Source organism: Erythrolamprus reginae, chromosome 5 (genome assembly GCF_031021105.1).
Source record: "Erythrolamprus reginae isolate rEryReg1 chromosome 5, rEryReg1.hap1, whole genome shotgun sequence".
NCBI classification, from domain to species: domain Eukaryota; kingdom Metazoa; phylum Chordata; class Lepidosauria; order Squamata; family Dipsadidae; genus Erythrolamprus; species Erythrolamprus reginae.
Genome location: NC_091954.1, coordinates 100,581,617 through 100,599,534, shown reverse-complemented (window position 1 = coordinate 100,599,534; position 17,918 = coordinate 100,581,617). Strand labels below are relative to the sequence as shown.

At 38.5% G+C, this 17,918-nt stretch overlaps 1 protein-coding gene across 1 annotated transcript; it reads right to left on the bottom strand.

Annotated features, from left to right (window-relative positions):
• Nucleotides 1–1,213: 1,213 nt before the first annotated feature.
• GPR160 (G protein-coupled receptor 160) lies at nucleotides 1,214–17,608 on the bottom strand. The gene is made up of 2 exons (XM_070753608.1): nucleotides 17,175–17,608; nucleotides 1,214–2,482 (listed from the first exon to the last, which is right to left on the bottom strand). The coding sequence occupies exon 2, from the start codon at nucleotides 2,478–2,480 to the stop codon at nucleotides 1,431–1,433; it is 1,050 nt and encodes a 349-aa protein (XP_070609709.1). The 5' UTR covers nucleotides 2,481–2,482; nucleotides 17,175–17,608; the 3' UTR covers nucleotides 1,214–1,430.
• Nucleotides 17,609–17,918: the final 310 nt, after the last annotated feature.

Genomic DNA, 17,918 nt, shown 5'->3' with positions numbered 1-17,918 from the left:
CGCAGCTTTCCAGCTGTCTCCCGAAGCCGAACGCCAAACCCGAACATCCGCGTTCGGCGTTCGGAGGCTGCTGGGAAGCCGCACGGCTGTTTTAAAAGGTGACAGCCAGGCTGGGGGACTTCCCAGCAACACCCCGAACCCCGAACCCGGAAGTTCGGCAAAAGTTCGGGGTTTGGGAGGTTGCTGGGAAGCCCCCCAGCCCGGCTGTGACCTTTTAAAACAGCCACGTGGCTTCCCAGCAGCTTCCCAAAGCCGAACGCCAAACCCGAACTTCCGGGTTCGGCGTTCGGAGGCTGCTGGGAAGCCCCCCAGCCTGGCTGTCACTTTTTAAAACAGCCGCGCGCCTTCCCAGCAGCCTCCGAACGGTTCAGAAAAAATTTGCCTCTTCTTACGAACTTTTTTCGTGTTATGAACGCCAAACCCGAACTTCCGGGTTCGGCGTTCGGAGGCTGCTGGGAAGCCCCGCCGCCCGGCTGTCACCTTTTAAAACAGCCGGGGGGCTTCCCAGCAGCCTCCCGAACGCCAAAACTGGAAGTTCGGGTTTGGCGTTCGTAACACGAAAAAAGTTCGTAAGAAGAGGCAAATTTTTTCTGAACCCCGGGTTCGTATCTCGAGTTGTTCGTAAGACGAGGGGTTCGTATCTTGAGGTACCACTGTAAATCAAACTTCTGTGAAATCAAACTGTCTACTTAGGAAGCAACACTGATTGACGATCAATTTCACATGCTGTTGTGCACATTCAACTTTGTACAGAACAAAGTATTCAATGAGAATATTTCATTAATTCAGATCTAGGATGTTCTTTGAGTGTTCCCTTTATTTTTTTGAGCAGTATATATAGGTTGGTTGCCAATCTTTTTTAATTGGCACCAAAATATCTGCTGGCAGCTATTAAGAAATTAGGAATTACTTTCTGTCTCCAAGAGCATGTTTCTCAATTTCTCATTAGGGAATTATAATATTCTGCCTTTTTAAAAATATTTATTTATTTTATTTATTTATTAGATTTGTATGCTGCCCCTTTCCGTGGACTCGGAAATATTTACTAAAATATTTCATTTTTCTAGGAAAGGAGTGGGTGCTAACTTTCTACACACCCTTGGTTAATGTTGAATTATTACAACAACATGGCTCGTGAAGAAAATCTGTTTGTGGTTGCTAGGAATCAAAAACTACTTGACGGCACACAATTCATCAATCAATAGCAACTCAGTAAAGACCCCATTATTTTATTTTGAAATAACTGGAAATTCAGCTTGGAAAACACGTCGTATTCTTTTATACTGCCACGTTCCTACAGAGGCAGCAAAACTTGAGAACTTTTTAACTAATATCTCATTAGATATTCCTCCTCTCCTGTAGTTTGTAAACTTAGCTTGCAGCCTTCTCCATTGATTGCAATCCAGTCTATATTATCCTACAGTAGTTCGTTAACAGATTATAATTTTGTTGTCCGGCTTTGCAGCTTTATCGGTGTTTTGAAAGCTGAAAGGTGTAAAGCAAAATTTCCAGCTGACGAACGGATCCACATCCCAAGAATCTTCAGGAAGCACAATGTCTTGGCCTCTCACCCAACATGCAATCCCAATCAGAAAACTGTTGACAAAACAAAGCCAAGGGACGTTCATCTCCATGTGGCCAGGAATCTCTGCATTAAGTAACAGAAGGAGCATTTGGAGTATAACAAATGGCACCCAAGTGCCCATAAAGCTGATCAGAAGTCTTGTCAAAAGATGTTTTGAACGATCTCTGGAGTTGTCCTCGAGTTCATAAGGAAACAACAGAACAATGTCCCTCTCAAAGGAAATAAACTCAGTGGACCGCAACATATTTATAATTTCTGACCAACAGAAAACAAGAACCAAGAATATTACAGTCAACATGCCAAGCGAGAGCCAGTAAGTTTGGCTGCTAATGTAGAAAGGACACACATGTCCATAATTGTCATTATTTATGTTCAGCCACAAGGAACTGCTCTGAAGATTCAGAACGTAAGCAAGCGCACAAATCCATGTGAGTATCACAGCAACTATGTACAGTGATTTCCAGCATCTGTTCTGATATCTGGACGTGTCGGTTATTGTAAAGCAATAATCCAAGCCTGCCATCAAAAAAACTGGGTAATGTAAAATTCCATAGACAAAGGAGGTAATCTGAGGCAAAAGACAGATGTGATACTCAGTTAATCTAATCTCCCCAATCAAAATATTCCGATTGCAGAAAATGACAGTCATCAGCCCCAGAAGTATCAAGTCAAAGATAGCGAGTGAAATGCAGAAATAGCTCATAAAACTCGGGTGATGGTTGCGCTTTCTGACTTGCAGTAGAAACCAATTGAGAAATACTTTCCCCAGCATGATAAGCAGCAGAGTTCCATTTGCTTCAGAAGGCATGACAATTCGTCCATCTTTGAACAGGAAATTGCCGACTGCAGCCATGTTTATTGGGAATAATGACAGCCGTGTCCAGAAACAGGTCATACCTAAAACATCAAGAAAAGATATGAATTAACCTTCTGAAAAAGTAAGATAAACTTTTCCAAAGAGTGAGTTACTTGTCTACCTACCCTCCCTTCAACCCTACCAATCTTCCTACCTATCTACCTCTATCATCACCCCTCTCTCTCTTTTTGTCTGTCTGTCATCTATGTGTCTAATTTATAGGACCACCTATCTACAAATGGGACCCCGGGCAATCAGAGGTGGGCTGCTAGCTGGAACGCCTAATTGGGCTCGCCTCCACGGCTCTGGAGGTACCGTGAGTTTGAGCGGAATTATGCTTCTGCGCCCGTGCAGGTAGCAAAATTGAGCATGGAGACGCAGGTGCGCCCATGTTCTGGCGAAGTTTTTTGCTTCCGCGAACTCACGGTAGTGCCAGAGCCGTGGAGGTGAGCCCAATTAGGCGTTCCAGCTAGCAGCCCACTTCTGTGTGTAATAAAGCCAACGGTTAAAATATTGTTCATAAATCAGTAGAAACAAATATAAGTAGAAACAAAATCACAATAGGACGGTGATGGCAAACCTTTTGTGTGCCAAAAGAGCGTTTTATGCTTAAGACCTTCCACCATTTTTGCAGTCCGTCTTTGGACCCGTTCAATTTTATCAATATCTTTTTGTAGGTGAGGTCTCCAGAACTGAACACAGTATTCCAAATGTGGTCTCACCAGCGTTCTATATAGCGGGATCACAATCTCCCTCTTCCTACTTGTTATACCTCTAGCTATGCAGCCAAGCATTCTACTTCCTTTTCCTACCGCCTAACCGCACTGTTCATCCATTTTGAGACTGTCAGAAATCACTTCCCCTAAATTCTTCTCTTCTGAAGTTTTTGCTAACACAGAACTGCCAATACAATACTCAGATTTATTTATTTATTTATTTATTACTTAGATTTGTATGCCGCCCCTCTCCGAAGACTCGGGGCGGCTCACAACATGTAAAAAACAAATCATAAGCAATCAGATAAATTTAAAATATTTAAATATTTAAAAAACCCATATGCTAACAGTCACACACACAGACATACCATGCATAAATTAAACGTGCCCAGGGATTGAGGATTCCTTTCCCCCAAGTGCATTATTTTACATTTGGAAACATTAAACTGCAGTTTCCACTGCGTTGACCACTTATTTGGTAAAGCTAAATCATTTGCCATATTACAGACCCCTCCAGGAATATCAACCCTATTGCACACTTCAGAGTCATCAGCAAATAGGCAAACCTTTCCTACCAAACCTTCCCCTATGTCATTCACAAACATATAGGACCCAGAACAGACCCTTGTGGCATACCGCTTGTAACCTGTCTCTGCTCAGAATATTCGCCATTAAAAACGACCCTCTGATATCTATGCTTCCGCCAGCTGCAAATCCACTGAACTATCCAGGGATTAAGTCCAATCTTCACTAACTTATCTATCATCTCTATATGTGGAACTTTATCAAAGGTTTTGCTGAAGTCCAGATAGGCAATATCCACAGCACCACCTTCGTCCAACACCTTTGTGACATAGTAGCTCTTATAGGTCAGTACAACCAATATTGAAAGAAACCCTACATTTGTATAGATGCAACCTTATATATTCATCCAGACTGCAGTCATCCAGACAGACACTGCAGTCAGCAGAAATGAGCATTAATTCTGGAATAATGCAGCCTTTATCTGTAGAAAGAGCTAGTCCCCATGATATATGGCTCAGACAGTTGCATTTTACTACTCTGGAATCAGTGTATCTATTATACACACACACTCTTTCTCTCTCTTTGTTACTATTCTGATCCACACTTACCCTTTCAAAATGTTATGAGTCAGCTTGAAAAGATTGGGCTGCAGTCAATCGCTACCTACAATGTCCAAGCACAAAAACCATTCTGTCTGGTTAGTTTGTTGCCACAAAAATAGTGCTAAAAGAATTATCATCAGATACTTGTGAATAGCGTTTAGTCCTCTGCTACATCATTACTTTTTGCTCAAGGTGACTTCCGCATTTCTAAAGCAAGTTTTTAATTCTCCAGGCCCAAAGAAACACTACAGGAGATGAGTTAGTTATAAAAGCAGAGATATGAGTCAATCTGATTATTAGGGCTTTTCTTAAAATGATAGAGACTAGAAACAAAAAGACTTCAGTTTGTTTATTCCCGCACAAAACTGTTGTGTTTTGCAAAACTAAACCATCTTACTCTGCTACCATTATTGTAGCTTTATACAATATAGATTTTGCCGTATTTTCTATATATTTACAATTTATACATTTATAATATTCATGTTAGGATTTCAGATTTTTTATTCTGTTTTGCATTTTACCTGTGTCAATGTGCCATACGGTAAATAAAACACGTAATACTATGCTATTATTCGTTCTCTATTCTAATTTTATGATAGGCATATCTCTATGTTGTTTTAATGTATTTTTAGGTTATCAGTACATTTTTATTATTCTAACTATTTTGCTTTTAAATATTTCCTTTTCCACCCCAAGTCTCCAGCTTTGTAAGCCAATTCAGTCCATTTGGACATGAAATCCCTTGTGAATGGACTAGTCTCTTCCCACCCTACCCACCAACACAGTCCTTTTTCTGGAGTTGGTTTATTTATTTTATTTATTTTTCATTTTTATTTATTTATTTTATCAAACAATTATAGAGTGGTAATTTGTACAAATAAAACATTAGATAAGTAATGATAAAAAGTAACAAAAGAAGACAATAGGGCAGGGACGGTAGGCACACTGGTGCGCTTATGCACGCCCCTTACAGACCTCTTAGAAAGGGGGAGAGGTCAATTGTAGATAATCTAAGGTTAAAGGTTTTGGGATTAGGAGTAGAAACCACAGAATCAGGTAGCGCATTCCAGGTGTTGATTACTCTGTTGGTGAAGTCGTATTTTTTGCAGTCAAGTTTGGAGCAGTTGACATTTAGTTTAAATCGATTTCGTGCTCGTGTGTTGTTGCGGTTGAAGGTAAAGTAGTCGTTAACAGGTAGGACATTTTGGTATATGATTTTATGAACTATAATTAAGTCGGAATGGAGACGACGGAGTTGTAAGTTGTCTAAGCCAAGAATTTCAAGCCTGGCAGAGTAAGGTATTTTGTTGTGAGAAGAGGAGTGAAGGACTCTTCTTGTGAAATATTTCTGGACTCTCTCAATTGTGTTGATGTCAGATATGCAATGTGGGTTCCATACAGGTGAGCTGTATTCTAGGATTGACCTGATAAATGTTTTGTAAGCTCTTGTTAGCAGTTCAAAATTACCAGAGAAGAAGCTGGGAAGGATTAGGTTAACAACTCTTTGTAATGCTTTGCAGCTGGGCTAGAGTAATAGCTCCCTTTTAGGGAGAACAGTTGTGTTTCTTTTTTCAGTGTTAGATTGGTAGGTAGATAGATAGGTAGATAGATAGATAGATAGATGGATGGATGGATGGATGGATGGATGGATGGATGGATGGATGGATGGATGGATGGATGGATGGATGGATAGATAGATAGATAGATAGATAGATAGATAGATAGATAGATAGATAGATGATAGATAGATAGATAGATACCCTGTTTCCCTGGAAATAAGACATCCCCAAAAGAAAGACATAGGAGAGATTTCATAGAATTGCCTAACATAAGGCATCCCCCGAAAGTAAGACGTAAGAGACCTATACCGTAGTTTTAAATACAGTAGCGGGCAGTGTTCCCTCTAATATCCTGTTCCAAATAACCATAGGCATAGGAATCTATATAATCTGTTAGAATAATTTTACTGTGTATATTTTATAATTTAATAATTATAACCTAAACTAGTAATTTGTGGCATTGATAGTGCTTGATGTATATTGCTTCCATTTATTAAATTTTTGATTGATAGACATAAGAGTTCCAATTTACCATATTTAAAGGTTATTATAAATTAATTGTTTAGTGGAAGACTTAATTCTTCTTCATTGAAAAAAAATAAGACATCCCCTGAAAATAAGACGTTGGACATCTTTGGGAGCAAGAATTAATATAAGACGCTGTCTTATTTTTGGGGAAACAGATAGATAGATAGATAGATAGATGGATGGATGGATGGATGGATGGATGGATGGATGGATGGATGGATAGGTGGGTGGGTGGGTGGCTGGCTGGGTGGCTTGGTCGGTCGGTCGGTCGGTCGGTCGGTAGGTAGAGATAGATAGATAGATAGATAGATAGATAGATAGATAGATAGATAGATAGATAGATAGATAGATAGAGTTGGAAGGGACCTTGTAGGTCATCTAGTCCAAATCAAGCAGTAGTCCCTACACCAGTTATGGCGAACCTTTTTTCCCTCGGGTACGGAAAGAGCATGCACGCGCATTCACGAGTGCCGACACCCATAATTCAATGCCTGGGCAGGCTAAAAACAGCTGCCCCTGCCTCCCGGAGGCTCTCTGGAGGCCAGAAACAGCCTGTTTCCAAACTTCTAGTAGGCACAGTAGGCTTGTGTTTCGCACGCCCCAGGCTCCAAAGGCTTCCCTGGAGACAGGGGAGGGTAAAAATGCCCTCTCCCATCCCCTTAGATGCCAAAACACCCTCCCAGGGCCAATGTGCATCAGCTGGATGGCATACACATGTATGATGGAGCTCAGCTAGGGCAATGGCTTGCGTGCCAGCAGATATGGCTCCGCATACCACCTATGGCACCCGTGCCATAGGTTTGCTATCACTGCCCTACACCATTTTGGACAAATGGCCATCCAATCTCAAGCTGTTCCACTGCTTGATTGCTCTCCTTATTTCAAGGTTGAATCTCTCCTTGGTAAGTTTCCATCCATTATGACCTTCTGAGTGCCTTGGAAAACAGCCTGACCCCCTTCCTATGTGTGGCAGCCCCTCAAGTATTGGAACACTGCTATCATGTCTCCCCAGTCCTTCTCTTCACCAGACTGGCCATGCCCAGTGTTGTTGTTACTTCAAACAGTCACTAAACAGATGGCTGCAATTCAAGGACTCCCTGTATTTCTCTTTTTCTACTAAAGACTGGCCAGACGGTAATAATAAAGTTATTTAATTTGATCCTCCTACCAAGGAGAATTTCGAACAATGCGTGTGGTCTATCAAATCGGACAAGGGACGCAGGAGTTCATTCGATTTCTCTCTTCCCTTTCAAATGTTCACGTTTGAATTTTAGAAATCTTGTCTGTTGAGAGTGAATTCTAATCCTCCAAAGAACATTCTGAGCCTGATAATGTCACAATGAGCCAATTCCGGGTTGGGCTAATTTCATCATGATGGTAAACGACAGGCACAGCTAAACAGAAATTTAAATAAGCCACTATTTATTTATTTATTTATTTATTTATTTATTTATTTGCTTGCTTGCTTGCTTGCTTGCTTGCTTGCTTGCTTGCTTGCTTCCTTCCTTACTTACTTACTTACTTACTTACTTACTTACTTACTTACTTACTTACTTACTTACTTACTTACTTACTTACTTATTACATTTGTACGCCGCCCCTCTCCGTAGACTCGGGGCAGCTCACAACAGCAATAATTAGAAATTAGAAACCGCAAGCTGGTTCCTAAAAAGCAGTTTGAAGCTCTCAGTTCTTATATTCCAGTACAAACTTCCTTGTTTAAGGCACAATCCACAAAAGCTAAATAAATAAAACAGGTGAACGTACAAGAAACTTCACAATATTGAGGAAGAACTTCATCCACTATTTTTGTAGGAACTGAATTGATCATAGTGGTAAACAGGAAATAAATAGTTGGTTTATTTTATTTTTGGTTCTTTTTTCTTTTCCAGAAGCTACTGCAGTATTAAATGCATTACTGCCATTATTCGTTTGTTTGTTTACTTTCTTACTTATTAGATTTCCATGCCGCCCTTCTCGAGGCGACTCAGGGCAGCATACAAAATTATAAATACTGTACAAGAATACATTCATTCATTCATTCATTCATTCATTTATTAGATTTGTATGCTGCCCCTCTCCGTAGACTCGGGGCGGCTCACAACACAATAAAACAATTCATGACAAATCTAATAATTTTAAAACCTTTTAAAAACCCCATTATTAAGCAGACATACATACAAACATGCCATACATAAATTGTATAGGCCCAGGGGAGATATCTCAATTCCCCCATGCCTGATGGCAAAGGTGGGTTTTAAGGAGTTTACGAAAGGCAAGGAGGGTGGGGCCAGTTCTAATCTCCGGGGGCAGCTGGTTCCAGAGGGTTGGGGCCGCCACAGAGAAATAAAGAAATCTAAATTACTATAAAAGAATTATACAAATTATACCCATAAATAAATTGAATAAATAAATAATAACTCGGCATATTCATTTAAAATGCAAAGTACTCTTAATATAGAAAACATAATTTCCAAATTTCCAAAAGTTATATATGCCTTAATGCATATTCTGGCAAAGATTACCATCCTGGCCATGGTGGACCCTTAGATGGTTAAACAATCAGCTTCTTGCAACCACCTTTGAAGAGTGTTCGGAAACTTCAGATCATGCAGAATGCAGCTGCGAGAGCAATCATGGGCTTTCCCAAATATGCCCATGTTACTCCAACACTCCGCAGTCTGCATTGGTTGCTGATCAGTTTCCGGTCACAATTCAAAGTGTTGGTCATCACCTATAAAGCCCTTCATGGCACCGGACCAGGGTATCTACGAGACCGCCTTCTGCCGCATGAATCCCAGCGACCGGTTAGGTCCCACAGAGTTGGTCTCCTCCGGATCTCGTCAACTAAACAATGTCGTTTGGCAGGACCCAGGGGAAGAGCCTTCTCTGTGGCGGCTCCGACCCTCTGGAATCAGCTCCCTTCAGAGATTAGAACTGCCCCCACCCTCCTTGCCTTTCGTAAACTCCTTAAAACCCACCTCTGTCGTCAAGCGTGGGGGAACTGAAACATGTTTTTATATATGGGGGTTTCTTGTTTTTTAGACTTTTAAAATGTATTATTGTTATTTTATAATAACAACAACAACAACAACAACAACAACATATTCTCCTGAGCATTTTTCCTTTCAGGTCTCTAGTATACAGGTGGCCAAGGTAGAGAAATATGAATAGACACCAAAACAGCATATCTGAAATCTCTGAGTAGCTTATCATGTCTACCAGCTTATCATGCAAATGTTTGCATGAGAAGTTTTCATATGTAGATCTAAAGAAAAATAAACCTTGAGACTGTAAACTTTGATCCCAATGTTTATTTCCAGACTGATCCACCTATTGTTCTCCCTATATCCTTATCGTATGGCTTAAAAACAAGGTCCACAAGATAAAACAATTTAACTTCTAGGGACTTCTTCGTTACCACTTTCTTTTTCCTAATGCTACACAAGGCCTGTATTATATTCTATTGACTGTATTTTATTCCACTGACTGTATTTTTCTTCGATCTGAACTTTTCTGTGTGATTGACAGGGACCGGAAAGAAGTGGTTATCCCTAATCGTGATTCTTTGAGAGATAATTTGGGTATTCAATATCCCCTCTATTTTTCTTTCTGGAAGCTTCTAGAAGGCAGAGCTCCCAGTTTTCATGAAACGCAATGGTAATCTTGAGGAACTGGGGGAAAGCTGAGTATCACACTGGAACAGCAGACGAATTGTCTGATCCCTTCCCACCTAAAGGCCCCCTCAACTTTAAACTGTCTTAATGTCAATTCTATTATTTTTGTTCAAATGCATCTTCCATATACAGTGTTCCCTCAATTTTCGCAGGTTCGAACTTCGCGAGTAGCCTATACCACGTTTTTTAAAAAAATATTAATTAAAAAATACTTCGCGGGGTTTTTTTTCTATACCACGGTTTTTCCCACCCGATGATGTCATACGTCATCGCCAAAGTAATATTTTTTGCAAATAAATAACAAAAAAATAATTATTGTTAATAATTATGTTTATAAATATCAGAATCACTAAGTGTCTTATTCAATGGTGAGTACCAGTAATAATGGTGAGTAAATGGTTGTTAAGGAAATGGGAAATGGTAATTTAGAGGTTTAAAGTGTTAAGGGAAGGCTTGTGATACTGTTCATATCCAAAAATGGTGTATTTACTTCCGCATCTCTACTTCGTGGAAATTCGACTTTCGCGGGCGGTCTGGGAACGTATCCCCCGCGAAAATTGAGGGAACCCTCTATACATGAAAGCACTAGAAGAACTACCAGTACGGGAAGACATTTTGATTTTACATTTTAATAGGGAAGGCTCCACAAAATTATTCCACGACCACTGAAACCATTGTTTTCTTATTCAAAGACTAATTACTATAAGTGGTGCAAGGGCTCAATGGTTAAAGTTGCTGAGCTTGTCAGCTGGAAAGGTGACAGTCCACGTTTGAGACCTGAGCACTGGTGGACAGGGTGATCTCCCGTTACCTGCCCCAGCTGTCAGTTCGAAAGCATACAAATGAAAATAGATAAATAGGTACTTCAGTGGGAATCTAACAGCGTTTTGTGTGCCTCAACATATAGTTATGCTGTCCACGTCACTATGGAAAATGACTTTGGACAATGCTGACTCCGTTGCCCAAGAAACGGAAATGAACATCTGTGAAACAACTGGACAGGGGAAACCTTTACTTTTTCTTCATTGCTTTAATTTTTCCTACATAAAGAATTATATCCACCTATGTTTTTATCATATGCCACACTTAAAAATATATTTAATAATATATATCTAAAAAGGAAGCTATGCGGGAGTTTTGCAATTTTTTCTTTATTTTACTTTGATACTGCAATGTTTATATTAATATGTTGTTAGCTGCCCAGAGTACACTGGAGTTAGGCAGCAAACAAATCTTATTAAATATGAAACAGTACCAGAAAAATATTAGACATTCACTATCTCATATGCAACTGATAGGCTGGGATAATGCAACAATAGTAAATGTGAATATGCAAAGAATGTGCTAAAAAGAGTTAATTTTATATGTCAGCCAACCCACCACTATTGCCATTATCCCAACCCAGAAATAGTTAATCCAATAACCAGCTAAAACATGTTGAGTGAAGACAGCCAAGCATAAGGAAATTTTTTAACTTCTGATCTCACATAAACACATCCTATATCGTGAGGAATATTATATTATTGTAGGTAGGCAGGTTGAGGGCACCTGTGCAAATTCAAATCAACAAAGCAAGACTACCACTAGGGAAATAGCAGCAGTGAGGTGTTCTTTCCTCAATTGAACTTTTATTAAATTAAATGTTTTAGAACTACTATTTAAATTGCCAGCACATGCAGTTTAGGAAAGGTTCATATCAAAGAATAGTATAGATAATGCTGCAGATGCGAAAGCTAACAAGAGGTGTGTATTATTTTCAGTGTCTCATTATGTAAGGCAAAGAAATTCCCAGATGTATCCAATGCCAGCTCAGACAAACCATTACAACTACCACTGTGGCTAACACTGTGTTTAGCGATTTGTATCCTATCTGGGCAGCAAGTGATTTTTCCATCACAGTGGACTCTCCTTTCTAATAAAAGAACGAATGCGTCATCACCTACTATTAAAAATATGTTGCTATGAATCGGACTAAGCAGATTGCATCTTTTAAGATTTGCCTATACAAGCAATCCTCGACTTACAAAAGTGACTGTTTAGTGACCATCCCGGAGCACTGAAAAATGACTTATGACTGTGTTTTATATTTATAACTGTTGCGGCATCCCCAGAATCAGCTGTTCGAAGTTACAATGGCGCTGGAACAAAAATGAAATAAGTGACCTTATTACCTTTTTTTCACACTTGAAGTATCCCCATGGTCATATACCGGTAATCCAAATTCAGAACTTGGCAATTGACTCATATTTGTAACTGTTCCAGTGTTCTAGGGTCACTTTTTGCAGCTTTCCGAGAAGCAAATTCAGGTTCACTTCAATCAGATGTCTTCCAACTTGGCAAATTTAAAACTTGTGGACTTCAATTCCCAGAATTTTCCAGCAGGCATAGAAATTGAATTGAAGTCTACAAGTCTTAAAGTTGTCCAGTTTGGGGACCCCTGACTTAAATTATTATTATTATTACTAAATTAACATCCGCAATAATTTCCTTAACAACTGTGGTCAGAAAAAAATGTCGTAAAATGTGACAAAACTCTTTTTCACAAATGTCTCACTTAACAACAGAATTTTTGAGCTGAGTTGTGGTTGTAAGTCGAAGATTACCAGTATTAGGGTTAGAAAGGAAATGAGAGAGAAAGAAGAATGACTTCATTAAATCAAGGTGTGTATGTGTGTATGTGTGTTTTGATAATTTAAAGCAATTGAATTCTGGCTGAATGAAATTAGGAAAGCATGAGATAAACAATACAATAATTCTGTATAAATATTTCCCAATATCCAGATCTCTCTTTCGGCAAAGGTTAGTTTTATTCTCATCATTTCCTTTGAAACTTTGGACCATAAATCTCATTTACTGGAGATAAACTCCTACCTTCCAGTTCCTTAGTGTTTGTCTTTATTGTCTCCATTAAGAATATCTTCCCATAGCACCACAAAGTCTGATTATATTTTTTGCCAGGAAAATGCTATTATAACATGATGAAGAAACCATAAAATTACCTGAACTTACGCCAGAATGTGAATTGTGTTCATTCTCCTTAAACAGAGCATGTCATGGTTTAGATCCTAATGTTACATTTATATTTTTTTCCAAGCCAGGTGCTGAAAATAGTGTAACTCTATTTTTTTTTAAAAAATGAAATAATTACAACTCCTGAATTGAAAGCAAAATCTAAATGTACACCTAAAAGCACATGAAAGTGTTTTCCAGAAGGATGTAAGTTAGCTATAAATTAAAATATTTTTAAAATTAAAATAATATTAATATTAAAATATTAACATACTTGGTTGGAAAAAAAATGATTTGAAACCAGAGACATTTTTGCTGTGTGTCCTACCAGAAAAATATGATAAAAGGACTATATATCTCATTTTACATATACTAACTGCAGCCAGAATTGTATTTGCACAACAATGGAAAAATGATGAGATTCCGTCAGATGAGAATGTAATTAAGAAAATACTAGAATGTACAGAAATGGATAGATTAATACTTACTATTAAGGATAAAGAAGAAGCTGAATATTTTTTTATATGAGACGTATTTTATAAGTGGCTAGACAATAGAAATAGAAGTTAGAAAGGAAGAGACAAAAAAGGGAGATGTTAAAGTGGAGAATTCTTAAAGAAGATAGTAAGTATTATTGTTATATTAATTATATTATCATTATCATTATCATTATATTATTATTATCAATATTAATGTGAACAAATATGTAGGTTATGACTGCTTAAATACAACCATATCCAGATAACACAATTTGATGGAAATTGAATTTTTATGTTAAATAAAATAAAATAAAAATTACGATTCCTGGATTGAAAGCAAACTCTGAATGCACAGCTAAAAGCACATGAAAGTGCTTCCTAAATTATGTAAGTTAGCTATAAATTAAAATATTTTTAACATACTCGCCACGCAAAATCTATTAGGAAACGCTTGTATAATTCTAGAAGTTCTCCCACATTTTAATTGTATTTGTGTGAAAGAAACCCTCTCATTTTGGGCCAGAAAACATATACAAGAGAAAAAACACAAATTATGGAGGTACGTTACTGAAATAAATGTTACAAGGAAGAATGAAATGTTAGTCTCCTTGAGTTATGAGTGTTTTACCTTTGCTCTACTATTTATTTATTTGGATTTGTATGCCACCAAAACTCCCGAGAGACTCTGGGTGGTTCACAACCAGAAAACAACACTTACAATGTAATATTAAAACTCTTAAAACAGTTTAAAACAATTAAAAACCTACAGACATAATTACCTATTAATCTACTACTTATACCAATACTTATTTATTTATTTATTATTTAGATTTGTATGTCGCCCCTCTCTGCAGACTCGGGGCGGCTCACAAGTGAAAAAACAGTTTACAACAAATCTAAATTACAGTTTTAAAATATTTTAAAAACACTGTAAACTTTATCAGGAACTCAGAGCTATTTTTATTACATCCTTGCTAATCCAATTGACTCAATCTAGGTCAGAAGGAAAAAAATCTAATTATTATTGTCCCTTAAGACAAACAGAATGAGACTAGTTGCATTATTTGCAATGGCTGCAAGTAATATATTAATAATTAAAGGACACCCTCACAATTAGTATTGTTAATATTAGAGGAGATGTATTGAACTGATGCGATCACTATAATTTTATATGTATTTTGCTAAAATCTATGACTGCAAGTAGTAGTAGTGGTGGTGGTGGTGTTAACCTAAATCATAGTTTATTCAGTCAGCCACATTTTTTAAGGGTTTGCATAAAATAGTGAATTATAAAAAATGAGCTGAATTTGTACGGATGCTACAGTAGGCTATGATGCGTTTGACCGTTTATAATTGAGTACAAAGTGTTGTATAAATTTGGATCAGTCTTATTTGGATAAGAAAAGTGGGGATTTTTTTTTCAATGATACTAAAGCTGACACTATTATTAACCAAAGTTATTCAAAGTCTTTACACGCAAAACTATTTGCAATGGAATTATGGTCAATAGGTGGCCAACTTGTACCTGAAAGCAGTGCAATATATATATATATATTTTATATATATATATATATATATATATATATATATATATATATATATATATTTATTTATTTATGTCGGATCACCCTGGTATATTGTAGGAACGTCACAGCTCCTTTTTGCCTCTAGGCCCAACCCAGGACCATTTCAAGGCAGTTAATTTATTTATAGCCAACAACTATATTCTGTATGTGTCAGCTAAAAAAACATTTGACATACATACATACATACATACATACATATATATATATATATATTTGTTTTCGTAAATTTTCACGGGTATATGTATGTAGATTGTTCTGAGTTCGGGTTTTGCCCTGTGTAATATTTTGCATGTCTATCGCATAGACATGCAAAATATTACACAGGGCAAAACCCGAACTCAGAACAATCTACATATATATATATATATATATATATATATATATATATATATATATATATATATATATATATATATATAATTACAACTCCTGAATTGAAAGCAAAATCTAAATATATATATATATTTAAGAGTTCGGGTTTTGCCCCGTGTAATATTTTGAGTGTCTATGCGAAATCACATTCACCATCATCAGGCTGAAGTTATAAGCTTCGTGCTGCTGTAAATATATATATATATATATAAGACCTGCATATCTGAAATGGTGCAAATCAGACAAAAAGCATAAACCTGTTTCCAGTCAAGCCATAATATTATTTTGTCTATTCAAATAAACCCTGCCACAGGTCTTTCCTCAATCAAGGCGGCAACAGCTAAGGGACAGCATTGATCGGATACTAGCTAATTTTTACAACCAAAATTGGATTGGACCGAGTGGGTTCTCAGATAAGATGAAGACAACGGCAGCCTGCGGATTATTATTATTATTATTATTATCATCATCACCATCATCACCATTTTAAAACAGTAATACGCTGCAAATGACATTTATATGCTGGATTTCATATCACAATATCACAAGTCAAACATTTCTCAAGAGTCTAGGACTGTATGATGTATTATTATTATTATTATATTTTCACAAAAAACAGTAACACACAGCAAACAAGATTGATATTGTGGATTTTGTATCACAATATCACAGGTCGAACATTTCTCGAGCGTCTAGGATTGTGTGATGTATTATTATTGTTATTATTTTCACAAAAAACAGTAACACACAGCAAACATGATTGATATTGTGGGTTTTGTATCACAATATTACAAGTCGAATACTTCACAAGGTCTAGGACTGTGTGATTTAATTATATTATTGCTGCTGCTGTTGCTGTTTTTTAAATAATAATAATAATAATAATAATAATAATAATTATTATTATTATTATTATTATTATTTCAATACAACACAGCAAATGAGATCACTATGCTGGATTTTATATTTCATCACCAGTCGGGCGCTTCCCAAGCACCTAGGTCTGGGTGATGTAGTGGCTAATTATGTTTGCCGATCCCAGTAAAACGGCCTTTTGCAATTGACAGATGGAGATTTTGTCAATTCCGATGGTTTTCAAATGTCCGCTGAGATCCTTTGGCACTGCGCCCAGCGTGTCAAGTACCACTGGGACCACTTTTACTGGCTTATGCCAGAGTCCTTGCAGCTCGATTTTTAAATCTTCGTATTTCACTAATTTCTGTAGATTATTATTATTATTATTATTATTGTTGTTGTTATTAAAGCAAGGACAACGACGGCATGAGATTGTCACATATCTGGGCCAAGTTCCACCCAGGTGTGGTATGAGAGCCACGTTAAGCGCCACTGGAAAAGGTTGTCCATCCCAGTTGTTGCGACTCCTTCTGCGTTTGGGATCTTCTCGGCCGCCCGTCGGACTTCTCAGGACGTCCCCCGTTCATCAACCCTGCAAGCGTCCACCAGGACTCTCTCTCTCTCTCCTTCCAAAGGCGAAGTAGAACCCCCTCCCCATAATGTGTGTGTGTGTGTGCGCGCGCGCGCGCGCACCTGTGTAAATATCCAAACTTCTTCCCTCAACCCGCGAGCTGAATCCCGCCGCCCAAGAGAAGGTTGGTTGACCCGGGCGGTTTGCAAACACCGAATTGCCTGCTTTGGAAAACGTCGGTGTCGGACACTCACCTTGGTCTTAAGCCGAGTTCAGTCGGGGAGGCGAGATGAGGCCCTTCAAAAAAGAGCAGGCGGGGAACCAAGAGGACATGTCCGCGCGCTATCCGTTGCGCGCTGCTCAGGTCAGACCTGAATTGTGTGTGTGTGTCTGTTTGTGTGTCGGTGTGGTGTGGTGTTTGTGAGTGTGTGTGGAGATCTTACATAGTTCGGAGAAAAGCCAAAGGCGCTCTGCAGCAGCTCAGAGGCACCCCCTCGCTCCGCACTCGCAGCCCTCAGGGGTTCTCGAGCAAATCGCCGCCGCCTCCCCTCCCGCTCTTCCCAGCTGGCACGCGCCGAACCTGCCACTCCCCAGGGCGGCGGTGGGCGAGGCTCCGCCGGGTAGAACTACCTCAGCGAAAGGCCGGAGTTGGGTGGGGCGAGCGCGCAAAGGCTCCGTCCCGCCGTAGAGGGAGGAGCCGGGTCGGAGAATAGAATTCTTCAGAATTCAATTCGGAGTTTGGGTTGGGAGCTGAATGTGGAGGAAATGTATGTGAGTAAAAGGGGTGACATAGGAGGGGAGACTAGAGTAAAGTAGAATAGAATAAATAGAATAGAATAGAATTCTTTATTGGCCAAGTGTGATTGGACACACAAGGAATTTGTCTTTGGTGCATAGGCTCTCAGTGTACATAAAAGAAAATACATTTGTGAAGAACCGTGAGGTACAATGCTTAATGATTGCCATAGGGGTCAAATAAGCAATGAAGAAACAATATT